Source organism: Ranitomeya imitator, chromosome 1, assembly GCF_032444005.1.
Source record: "Ranitomeya imitator isolate aRanImi1 chromosome 1, aRanImi1.pri, whole genome shotgun sequence".
Taxonomy (NCBI): Eukaryota; Metazoa; Chordata; class Amphibia; order Anura; family Dendrobatidae; genus Ranitomeya; species Ranitomeya imitator.
Window position 1 is genome coordinate 129,309,338 of NC_091282.1, and position 13,494 is coordinate 129,322,831.

The 13,494-nt window shown below is 41.9% G+C and overlaps 1 protein-coding gene across 1 annotated transcript in view; it reads right to left on the reverse strand.

Moving 5' to 3' along the window:
- Positions 1–13,494, reverse strand: part of OCLN (occludin) — a 65,475-nt gene that overhangs the window by 43,355 nt on the left and 8,626 nt on the right. Inside the window, exons 2-4 of the mRNA XM_069750817.1 lie at positions 8,145–8,235; positions 6,448–7,114; positions 5,242–5,403 (exon numbers count right to left, since the gene is read on the reverse strand). Of these exons, the coding sequence (XP_069606918.1) occupies positions 5,242–5,403; positions 6,448–7,114; positions 8,145–8,194 (879 nt within the window). The 5' untranslated portion in view covers positions 8,195–8,235. The remainder of the gene's footprint in view (positions 1–5,241; positions 5,404–6,447; positions 7,115–8,144; positions 8,236–13,494) is intronic.

Below are 13,494 nucleotides of genomic sequence, written 5' to 3' on the forward strand. Positions count from 1 at the left end.
GTTTAGTAGTTCTTGGAAACTACACTGCATTAGGCCTTCAAATTGGGTATGGGGTGTAGAGAGAGGGTGTGTTACACTCCAAGGTGTTCCCCAGGTTGCCTTTCCTGAGCTTCGATATTCCGGCTCTCGTTTAGTAGTTGTCGGAAACTACGCTGCATTAGGCCTACAAATTGGGTATGGGGCGTAGAGAGAGGGTGTGTTACACTCCAAGGTGTTCCCCAGGTTGCCTTTCCTGAGCTTCGATCTTCCGGCTCTCGTTTAGTAGTTGTTGGAAACTACGCTGCATTAGGCCTTCAAATTGGGTATGGGGTGTAGCGAGAGGGTGTGTTACACTCCAAGGTGTTCCCCAGGTTGCCTTTCCTGAGCTTCGATCTTCCGGCTCTCGTTTAGTAGTTCTTGGAAACTACACTGCATTAGGCCTTCAAATTGGGTATGGGGTGTAGAGAGAGGGTGTGTTACACTCCAAGGTGTTCCCCAGGTTGCCTTTCCTGAGCTTCGATATTCCGGCTCTCGTTTAGTAGTTGTCGGAAACTACGCTGCATTAGGCCTACAAATTGGGTATGGGGCGTAGAGAGAGGGTGTGTTACACTCCAAGGTGTTCCCCAGGTTGCCTTTCCTGAGCTTCGATCTTCCGGCTCTCGTTTAGTAGTTCTTGGAAACTACACTGCATTAGGCCTTCAAATTGGGTATGGGGTGTAGAGAGAGGGTGTGTTACACTCCAAGGTGTTCCCCAGGTTGCCTTTCCTGAGCTTCGATATTCCGGCTCTCGTTTAGTAGTTGTCGGAAACTACGCTGCATTAGGCCTACAAATTGGGTATGGGGTGTAGAGAGAGGGTTTGTTACACTCCAAGGTGTTCCCCAGGTTGCCTTTCCTGAGCTTCGATCTTCCGGCTCTCGTTTAGTAGTTGTTGGAAACTACGCTGCATTAGGCCTTCAAATTGGGTATGGGGTGTAGCGAGAGGGTGTGTTACACTCCAAGGTGTTCCCCAGGTTGCCTTTCCTGAGCTTCGATCTTCCGGCTCTCGTTTAGTAGTTCTTGGAAACTACACTGCATTAGACCTTCAAATTGGGTATGGGGTGTAGAGAGAGGGTGTGTTACACTCTAAGGTGTTCCCCAGGTTTCCTTGCCATTGCTTCGGTCTTCCGACTCTCGTTTAGTAGTTGTAGAAAAGTACACTGCATTAGGCCATACAAAATGGGTATGGGGTGGAGAGAGATGGTGTGTTACACTCCAAGGTGTTCCCCAGGTTGCCTTTCCTGAGCTTCTATCTTCAGGCTCTCATTAAATTGTGGTTAAATGGAACAACTGCATTTGGCGTACTAGTTGGTTTGGGGCCTACTATCGGTGTCTGCCACTCCTTGCTGTTCTCCTCCACTGAACAAAGCTGTGCCGCCTGTTTACTACGGTTGCCAATTTTGAACTGCATTTCGACTACTTACTGATTTGGCCCTACTCTCTGTGTCAGCCTCTCATTCCAGTTGTCCTCCACTGCAATGCCCCCTGGTTATTCCTGTGTTACCAATTTTGAACTGCATTTAGCCCACTTTCTTCTTTGGGCCTATATCTGTGTTTCCACTTCATCGTGCCCATTGCCCAGCCAGTGATAGATGAGTCTGCTGGTACATTGACCCATAACGCAACATTCCCCGTGCACGCTACACAACAACATTGTGACCCTGCTGAAAGTCAGGTTGCTCTTCCCGCATACCATACCACCTTACACGGGGACAAAGAGGAAGGTGCAGATGAAAGTGCAGGTTCCTTCATCAGGTGGGGGGAGGAATACTAGTTGGCGACGTCACTGGCACAGGGCCTCTCATAGTACGCAAAAGTGTTGCTGCCGGTGGGAGGCGCCCCCGCCGTGCAAACACACCGCTGTACTTTGAGGGGCCCTGTGCCAGTGCCAATGCCAACGAGTGGGCCCCCCCTGCTTGCTCAGGTTCACAGCACTTGCAAAGTTGAAATACTTACCTCTCCCTGCTCCACTGCCGTGACGTGGTCCAGATTTCCTGGGCCCACTAATTACTTGAACCAGCCCTACCCCCCACAACTTTAGCCAAATGACCCCCAATTTCAAATGCCTTCCAATTATTATAAGGTAAATTACGCTTGACAAGCTTCATTAAGAAGAATGGATGGTTTTGACATTAAAATGGCCACTCTAGGTGTTTTCCTGGCCCCCACTCACTGCCGACTATGCTGCCCCATTGACTTGCATTGGGTTTCGTGTTTCGGTCGATCCCGACTTTACGTCATAATCGGCCGATTTCACTCGACCCGACTTTGGACATAGTCGGGTTTCGCAAAACCCGGCTCGACTCTAAAAAGGTCAAGGTCGCTCAACTCTAGTGCAGAGCATATATGGCACAACATTATAAGGAGCACCTATGGGGCCATAATCCAAGGTGCAGAGCATATATGGCACAGCATTATAAGGAGCATCTATGGGGCCATAATCAAAGGTGCAGAGCATTCTATATAGCACAGTTGTATATGGAGCATCTATGGGGCAATAATGAACGGTGCAGAGCATTCTATATAGCACAGTTGTATATGGAGCATCTATGGGGCAATAATGGACGGTATGGAGCATCTATTTTTATTTTTGAAATTCACCGGTAGCTGCTGCATTTTCTACCCTAGGCTTATACTCGAGTCAATAAGTTTTCCCAGTTTTTTGTGGCAAAATTAGGGGGGGGGGGTCGGCTTATACTCGAGTATATACGGTATATATATTTTTAAGAATATTTTGTTGTAAAACGTGAATTATCCACTTCTGCAAGGACAGTAAAAATGTTATAATCTATGCCATCAGCCACACACACACACACACACACACACACACACACACCTTCCAAAACCAGGATAAATAAACAGATACTTTGCAACTAAAATCAGCAAATTTTAAAGAAAAAAAAAAATCTGTAGCAGATCAGTATTTATCACAACAAAATATGCAAACATACCTGAAAAGATATACATTTTTCTAAGGTGTTGTTGCAGTAGCTGACCAAGTAAACAATCACGAAACAGGCTATATAAATCATTTAAAGGGCCACTTTAAAGTACTGCAATACTGGTTTAACAGGTATCTATTGATACTGGCACCTACAGGGCAAATTTCCAGGAACTTAATTTCATGCTGGAGGGAACAACAATATTAATAATACTGATACTAATTGGAATTCACACATCAACATTTTTATCCTCTTATATTATTATAGCATTGTGTACTGACAATTGCTCATTTTGCCCTTTGTAGTGCAGTGGCTTTCATAACAGTTCGGTATAGAGCAGATCCATGTTAGCCCAACGTAAACTTTTATTTTATTTTGGCAACTTAAAAAATCTCAAACTTTATCCTCCAGTTCGCAGCCGGATCGTCCTCAAAAGTCCGTATCAAATCAGCGAATGTGGGCGACTGCACCGCCGTATCACTCGTGGGTGCGTCAATGGCTTTGCCTTCTCTGGCCTCTGTTCAGGCTCACGCAGACCTGTCCTGCATAGAGCCTCCTGCTCTGATGCTTCCAAACCAAATACTCACATGCAATCTTCAACTGAAAGGATAAATTGTTATCGTGGACATGGGCCTTTCCCAAGATCTGGAGTGGAGGGAGAGAGCCATCCCACTACCATCCTGCAGATCTCGCCAAAAATAAAAACCCATGTCAGGTTTTCTTAAATCTGACTTGGTCAAATAGTTTGACCAAATCCACACTCTTATTATGCATTGTAACCACTGCTGGGGCTGTAATCAGTGCTGGGGCTGTAATCACAATGTACTGCAGCAGGTTTAGTATGCCTCTATGCTCATCCTGGGGGACAACGACCCTCATGTAGGATTCCCCTCACTGCCTCACACCTTTTACACAGCTAATTCTTCTGTTTTCCACTAGGTCTATGACATCATGTAATTAAAAACACACTAGCTGAGACTTTCAAAGATTTATGTAGAAACAGGAGGTCAATTTTCCCTGTATGAGTCATAAGTCACTGCAAAAGTCCCTGACAGGGGGACAAGAGAAAACTTGGGTCAGGAGTTGAGGGGTAACATAAATGCAGGGACAAACAACTTTGTTTCTACACTGAGCAGAAAACAAGAGAAGAATTAGCTGGGTTCAAAGGCTAAATAAGCAATTGTAATAACACAGTGCTATATAATATGATGATTGCCATACATTAAAGAAGATAAAAACTTTGATGGGAGGAGGAGTGCTTCTCTAAAGAGGTTGTACAGGTTATCAGCATTCTTTTTCGAACGGAACGACGCCCGCACATGCACAACAGTGCTGCATTCATTGGCCCAGATTCATCAATACCAGCATTGTTCGTGCTGGTCTTGATGAGAAAGTGTGCTGGAGTCTGATGCTTTTGATTTATTAGGAGGTGCACACCCCTTCATGAATCCAGTCTAAAGTGTTGTGCGGCTTACCACAAACGCTACTTTAATTGCAGTAATAGAATTTGACCAGTAGAATTGTCATACCCCCCATCTCCGCTTCGCGCGCTTTGGCGGATTTCGACAAAAATGGAACATGACCGTCAAAAGTTGTGAAGCTTTAGTGCAGCCTCATGTAGAGGAAAAAAAAAAGTTGCAGCTTTTTATGTGGGAATTCTGTTGTAAAAGCTTTGATGAATTAAGTCCATTGTCTTTTGGACAGGTCAAGTTAGCTAACCTCTGTTTTTTTTTATTCCATCAGTCCCAAAAGCAATGGATAAAGCAGTAATGTGCATTCTTTGCAACTTTTTTTTTTCCTTTTAAATGGTCCACTACCCATTCTAGAGATTAATGGGAGTCTGCACAAGCAACGAATTATCAGTCCTGAAAAAGGGTGATAAAGCATTCAAAACGTGGCAAATTAATATAATCACTAAAGAAGCTCCAAACCAGGACTGAAGCCCCGGGGATACATGGAACATTACACCAATGGCAACCAAAACTGCCGATAGTGACAGCTTCTGCCAAAACCCACGTGCACTGGGACCTTGTGCAACAGCTCATCGGAGGGAGCGTTTGAGCGGCTATGTCCTATTTCAGACTCTCTGGGAGAACAAAGCGTTTGGCGTTCAGCGGCCATATCTGGCAATCACTTTCTCATAGAAAACAGAATGTTCCTGTGTATACGAGACCTGGCCGAGACAGCCCTCTGCCGACAGACACCCAATATTTGTGGGTGGCCTTATGCAATTACCCCGGATTGCTGTGAAATCATATAGAACCAGACGTTTTGTGATCTTACCCACTCCTCCACGTTCGGAACGCCCTGTTCCTCTGATGGAGTTTTCCTCCATAAAATGTTTGACTTCCCGTACGAGTTGATCTTCCTCCTTGTTTTCACAGAAAAGAATATGATAATGGCAAATGCCACAACGATCAAGAACCCCAGGACAATGGCAATTGCCTATAAAAGTAAAAAACAAAAAATATTATAAGTAAAAGGTTTAGTTTAAAGATATTAGCTATACATGGATGCTGGCCAAATACGTTAACGGTCATAATTAGCTTTATGAAAAAAATAATAATGATTCTCCAGTCTAATCCAACTCTGTGGCATGCACAACAGATACCTGGGGGGGGGGGAAACTAGAGTAGAACAAAAATGCTGGTCCTTTTAGCCTTGTTGAGCTCCACTATCTCACCTTGTAAAGTGCGACACGAAAGAAGAAAAAAAAAATTTTTTTTTTTTTTTTTTACTGCACCACTCTTACTGGAGGTGTGGCCCCTTCTTTTATGTATAGAAATAGTCTTTTCAGCCAGTTGCTATGGTCCTAAAGATTCAATGACCAAACTCACTTGACTTAAAGGCTAGTTTTACATACAGGGAAAAAAAAAAAGGGGGGGGGGTCATATATCCGGAATGGAAAGGTGCAGGGCAAAAAGCAGGATTCAGGATAACAGTATTTACATAAGAGGGAACAAAAAAATTTTTAACATATGCACCAGTGTTTCTATGACACTGAAATATATATATTTTTCAGTGTCATAGAAACACTGGTGCATATGTTAAAACAGCAAGATTGGAGAAGCTGGTGTGAGTGTGTGGATATCCACTTCAAGACCACCACTATAACTATATATAACTATAACTATATATAACTATATATATATATATATATATATATATATATATATATATATATATATATATATATATATATATCCACGTTTAGAGATCTGGTCAATTAGAAAGTGCATCCGTGAGTAACTAGACCAAGAATATTGTGGAAATGCAGAACAATTATGTGATCTACCGCATTCTTTTCACTCAACATCTCAGCAGTACAAACACTAATCAGAAGACTATGCAAGAGGCAAATATCCTTCCCCGAAAGAATCAACAGGATAGTATTACTGATCTAAATACAGTTTTGGATCAGTTTAAATGTTGCCACAATGAAAACAAATATCCAAATCTGAGATTTTCACATTTGGCACACATTCTTACCTCTTGTGGTTCCACGACACAGTAGTGATAGAGATACTGATTAACAAACACCCCAGTGGTTACAGGAGAGTAGAACTGGTTACATAAAGATACAATCTGTGTGTAGAAGGCCGATCCAGATGCTTGAGCTACAGGATTTACTCCTATGGTATAGACAATCGTAGCAATGAAGACCAATCCCCCCATGATCCCGCTGACGATCATGACAATCAGGTAGAATCTTCTAGTGGTGGACGTCTGGGTTCTTGTTACAGTCATTACAAAGATTACCATACCACATATGAAGCAAAATGCAGCCATAGCAAGAATGAAACCTTTGGCAGCACGAGGATCAGTGTAGTTCCCTCCGTAAGCAAAGCCATAGCCCCCTTGTGAACTTCCAAAACCATAGCCATTGTATGCACCAGAATAACCAGAATACCCTCCTAGGCCATATCCCATAGACTGTCCAGTGATGTCCAAGTCCCATGGTAACGTGGAAGCCACACATGCAAAGATTCCCACACACATCACCACAATGAGAATGGACATGATCTTGATGATTCCTGGTGGAGAACTCCACCTGTAGAAGTGCTGGACTTCATCTTCAGGGTAATAGGAGTATGCAGGCTGTGAGGGCATCTTCCCTCCGTACAGGTCTTGGCTGGGGGCATAAATGGATGGCTTGCTGCAAGAGAGTGAACATTGGGTTAGAACAAGAGCAAAACAAGCCATTTTCACAATTTGGGTCAATTGCAAAGTCATCGAATCATTAACCCTTTTTCTTGATCTGATAGCCAGATCACTCCACTTCATGAGCAGAGCTCAACTTTTATTCTATACTACTTATGATTTATTTTATTTTTTTTCTACCAGTAAGAAGGGACGGTTATTTAAAAAAAATTAGGTATTATCACCAGCTCTAACCCCTGTGGCTCTGGTGGGACAGGAAGCAATGAGAACTTTGGTCACCTGAATACTGAGGCCAGATACTGTTTGCAGCACAAAAGGCAACAGAGGAGGTTAAAAGCAGGAGCGTACACCTTATTTATTACCTCATGCCCATCCATCCCTTCCTCCTAAAAAGTCTTTATGTTAAATTTGAAAATCTCTCTTTAAGAAACAGTAATCATTCAGATAAAGAAGGCAGACATGATGGAATCTGGTACAAGATGATAAATAAGTCATGTATGGCTCATAACACATTTTGTTCTCCAGTGCACCATAGCTGACCATGCAAGTGAAAGAAATGGACCGCCGAAGGAAACCTTAGAACGTAGTAATCCGAGAGGCTCAGGACGAGAGTCTGTGTAGGGCCTCTTGCCTTACTGAGTAGACTGTAGAGGTACTGAATAATAAAAGGTTTAGATTTGGGACGGCAAAACCTAGTAAGCCAAATTGTATATTGTATTTTCCATTATAATAAACCACTATAAAAGAGTGAAAGGGAAAAAAAAAAAAAAAAAAAAGGGAAAGTAATGGACAGAGACCATTACGGCAGTAACAGCCATCTGCTGGATTCAATGCAAGGGGTAAAAACGAAAATAAAAAACCCTATGTTGCCCAATGCTCTGTGTGACCCTGACCCATGAATACAATAACTGTTACAAGTGCAGGGCCACACATTTATCACTGATTCATTGCTTAATAGGCAGTTTCCCAGAGTTTGCTGCTGTACCAAGTAAACATTTGATAAGCATTGCAAAGTAGATACGTACTACTCATCTGGTCGATAAGGTGGCGGACTTTCAAACGGCTTGGAAGACATCTCTGCGAGCAGGGAGGATGGTCACCGAATAAAAACTTTAGCTGTAGAAAGAAAAAACAATTTGTTACAAGAAAAAAAAAAATATCAGTTACATAAAACCAAAGTGTCAATACCCAAGTACAATAAGATCTTCAGCAGACAGACAATATGTGCAGCTCACGGCTAATTAAAAACAAAAAAACAAAAAAAAAACACACCCAAGGGGGATATAACTAGTCAGGATAATAGGTAGAGCCATTTACAGAATGTATTTTCCATTTGTGGCTGTATCATGCATACAGAACCAGAATGGCACAGGTATAGCTGAATACAATTACTTTTTCCAGTTTGCTTCAAAGTCCAACTATTTTATGCACTATACAAGTTTTTAAGGGTTCTGTTAGCCATGGGAAAATACTACATTAGTGATGAGATTTCCAAAAGGAAAATAATTTTAATTGTGCAACAGTCTCAGGGGAGTGGCTTTTTTGGGGTCTTTAAAAAGTTGTTTTTGGTAGAATTCTCCAATGATACAGGATGTTCTGCTATTTTGTCTGGTAAAACCTGGAGAACACAATGAAAACCTGATGGCCCCAAGCTTTGGGGACGGTTGTGTATGCCTGTTTGTATTACGCGACTGTTGGGGAATTGCTGGGAATTTCTTGCTTCACTTATGACTAAGAACAGAATTTACAACAGCAAACATATATATACAGTCATGGCCAAAAGTATTCACACCCCTGCAATTCTGTCAGATAATACTCCGTTTCTTCCTGAAAATGATTGCAAACACAAATTATTTGGTATTATTATCTTCATTTAATTTGTCTTAAATGAAAAAACACAAAAAGAATTGTCCTAAAGCCAAATTGGATATAATTCCACACCAAACATAAAAAAGGGGGGAATACAAGTATTAGCACTGTTCGAAATATCATGTGATGCTTCTCTAATTTGTGTAATTAACAGCACCTGTAACTTACCTGTGGCACCTAACAGGTGTTGGCAATAACTAAATCACACTTGCAGCCAGTTGACATGGATTAAAGTTGACTCAACCTCTGTCCTGTGTCCTTGTGTGTACCACATTAAGCATGGAGAAAAGAAAGAAGACCAAAGAACTGTCTGAGGACTTCAGAAACCAAATTGTGAGGAAGCATGAGCAATCTCAAGGCTACAAGTCCATCTCCAAAGACCTGAATGTTCCTGTGTCTACTGTGCGCAGTGTCATCAAGAAGTTTAAAGCCCATGGCACTGTGGCTAACCTCCCTAGATGTGGACGGAAAAGAAAAATTGACAAGAGATCTCAACGCAAGATTGTGCGATGTTGGATAAACAACCCTGACTAACATCCAAACAAGTTCAAGCTGCCCTGCAGTCCAAGGGTACAACAGCGTCAACCCGTATTATCCGTCGGCATCTGAATGAAAAGGGACTGTATGGTAGGAGACCCAGGAAGACCCCACTTCTTACCATGAGACATAAAAAAGCCAGGCTGGAGTTTGCCAAAGCTTACCTGAAAAAGCCTAAAACATTTTGGTACAATGTTCTCTGGTCAGATGAGACAAAAGTAGAGCTTTTTGGGCAAAGGCCTCAACATAGAGTTTACAGGAGAAAAAAAAGAGGCATTCAAAGAAAAGAATACGGTCCCTACAGTCAAACATGGCAGAGGTTCCCTGATGTTTTGGGGTTGCTTTGCTGCCTCTGGCACTGGACTGCTTGACCGTGTGCATGGCATTATGAAGTCTGAAGACTACCACCAAATTTTGCAGCATAATGTAGGGCCCAGTGTGAGAAAGCTGGGTCTCCCTCAGAGGTCATGGGTCTTCCAGCAGGACAATGACCCAAAACACACTTCAAGAAGCACTAGAAAATGGTTTGAGAGAAAGCACTGGAGACTTCTAAGGTGGCCAGCAATGAGTCCAGACCTGAATCCCATAGAACACCTCTGGAGAGATCTAAAAATGGCAGTTTGGAGAAGGCACCCTTCAAATATCAGGGACCTGGAGCAGTTTGCCAAAGAAGAATGGTCTATAATTCCAGCAGAGCATTGTAATAAACTCATTGATGGTCACCGGAAGCGGTTGGTCGCAATTATTTTGGCTAAAGGTTGTGCAACCAAGTATTAGGCTGAGGGTGCCAATACTTTTGTCTGGCCCATTTTTGGAGTTATGTGTGAAATGATCAATGTTTTGCTTTTTGCTTCATTCTCTTGTGTTTTTTTCATTTAAGACAAATCAAATGAAGATAATACCAAATAATTTGTGTTTGCAATGATTTTCAGGAAGAAACTGAGTATTATCTGACAGAATTGCAGGGGTGTGAATACTTTTGGCCATGACAGTGTGTGTGTGTGTGTGTGTGTGTGTGTGTGTGTGTGTGTGTGTTAGTTATATTTTTATATATATATATATATATATATATATATATATATATATATATATTTCTTTTTTTTTTTAGATAGATGGATAGATATATACACATACACATTAGCCAAGACCTGATTACATTTAGGGTATGTGCACACGTACAGGTTTTTTCGCAGTTTTTTCGCGCTAAAAACGCTATAAAAACATTAAAAACGCATACATAATGTTAAGTTAGTTACAAAAGAACTCCTGAACTAGTCAAAAGTCCTAACAATTGATTTGAGCACACAGCACCATTATTGTTCAGGTAATAAGCATAGGCACCTTGGAGATTGTTACCTCTCCAAAATTAGATTCCGACTGGAACAAAAGCCACTGTAATTTTCCTAACATCAAGATTAAACTAAAAGCAACATCTGTTTATAAGACACAGCCTTCACAAAACACAGAAACAACAGCACAAGGCTATAGAGAAAAAAAATAAATGTTGTACATGGTAATAATACAGATTCCCATCTACACTTATCAGTAATAAGATCAAACTGGTTTCTGGGTCCAAATGACTAAATGTCCAATCACCCAGACCTGCAAAAATCAGCAACATAATTTGCGATCTTACAGCCAGGGCCGTGGGACGCGTTCCCCAATGGATTTCTGCATTTCTGGTAACATTGTATACATTATGATTTGCTCCGCTCCCTTCTAGCCTGATTAATGCATTAAGGGCCCGATTCATCAGGACCTGCATTGTTCCTGTTTTGATGACGAGACATAGTGAACTTAGACCCTCCTGATTCACGAAGAGCGGCACGTCACTTCATGAACGTCTGACTAGTGGCGTTCACCTCTGTGCTCCAAGCCAGAAAGCTCACTCCAGTCATGAATCCGGAGCTGTGGAGTCACAATCCCATTCCACCCATTTTGGTGGAGCTGGGAGAAACATGCACCAAAAGTCACAAAATGTAGACATAACTCAGTTGCGCATAAATTTTGTGACTTTCCAAAACACACACCAGAAATGTGGCATGAAAGCCTTGATGATTCGCACCCATAACATCTTTACAAACGTCACTCATATGACCAAATTAGCACAGACATATCCTAGGCAAAGTTTCAGCACAATGTAAGTGCCTCACAGGCGCAATACATTACTTCCTCTACATAAAAGGTTCTCACCCTCGAATATCTTGTATCATTCCAAAAAGTAGCACATGGATAAAGGAAACTGCTGCATCCTGAAAATGTGGCTTGAACAGTTGGTTGTGTGCTGAAGCTGACCACAATCATGAAAAAGCGTAAAACATTAAAAAAAAAAAAAATGTATCAGAGGCGGTGGGAGGGGTGGGGCTTTATTGCAGTGTATAGGTCCCCATACACATTAGTCAGCTCATCGTCAGGCAGACTTTCCTCTCAACTCACAGGAATGCTCTGCTCAGTCGAGTGCTCATGTTCTCCATGAAAGAACCGCTGCTCATTTTGATGTCCTTGTGGAACAAAAGGATCGATCTTCAAAATTTGTGTGTAGACCGACTCTCCATCACGTTTGGAGAGTCGGTACGTGAAGGGCTGCCCTTTGTATGCAACAAGCTTGTTAAAAGGATGAAGGTAAACATAATTCCATCGAGTTCAACCTATAACCCAACATGTTGGTGTAGGTATGTGGAAAACAATGATCCAAGCTTTTCCAGAGCATCAGAATTTCTGTCATTTGTCATCAGATTCACTCACTTGTAGCCATCCATGTAACGTAAAAAGTGGTCAGATCAATCCACCATTTCGAAATGCTTCATGGTCAAGTACAGCTGTGAACGGCAGTCTTAGTACACATTAGTACTAGGTGTTGAATAAACTTACAGCTGTTACCCAGTTAGTTTTGCCGGAAACGACCCTAGTTTTTTTCTTTAAGGTGCCACCATTGAGAGATATGGCACCCACTGGTTTCTAATTACAGCAACGGATACATCTATACCACCACCAGCATTAACAGCTCCAACCTTCCCCCTCTCCCCTACCACTGTGAACACTTGGCAGAGATCACATGGGCAATCTAACCAGTCTGCAGTTATATGGAATGACCCATTGTGTACCGATACCCTTCTATTAAACCCAGCATTAAAAAGAAATTGTCCAGCCAAAAAAAGAACAAAGCACATAGAAGCAAAAGGAGTGATGGCTGTGCTGCGTCTGATTAGGAGGGGAAGGCCCGCCTCCGGGAACATTTCACGGTATGAGGGGGCACATTTTATAAACAGTGATTTCAGCGTGTGCAGGCATCATAACTAAAAGAGCCACCTTGTCAGAATGCAGCATTTGTGCTGCCCAAGGTGGCTCTTTTAGTTACAAACGCCTGAGGGGGGTGACAGGTTCCCTTTAAAGACGTGATTAGTCACATCGCAGTTCCCTTTAAAGACGTGATTAGTCACATCGCAGATCCCATTCTGATGCTACCCAAGTCCCCAAAGCATTTACTGCTTGAACTCCCTCAATATAACTATGTTACTATTATTGTATCATACAATTATTAGGTTCTGTAGAAGGACGTAGATCTGGGTATTTATTATGATGGAATATAGGCTGAACTGGATGGACAAATGTCTTTTTTCGGCCTTACTAACTATGTTACTATGTTACTAAGAGCACATGGAAGGACTGCATAGTCCTTGATAAGGCAAGGCAGTAGTCAACCAGAAATTGACTGAATAGGTTAAAATATAACCAGTCTCAATTTACTTTTCAAAGTTAGACAAGAAAGTAAAATTATATATATATATATATATATACAGTGGGGCAAAAAAGTATTTAGTCAGTCAGCAATAGTGCTAGTTCCACCACTTAAAAAGATGAGAGGCGTCTGTAATTTACATCATAGGTAGACCTCAACTATGGGAGACAAACTGAGAAAAAAAAATCCGGAAAATCACATTGTCTGTTTTTTTAACATTTTATTTGCAT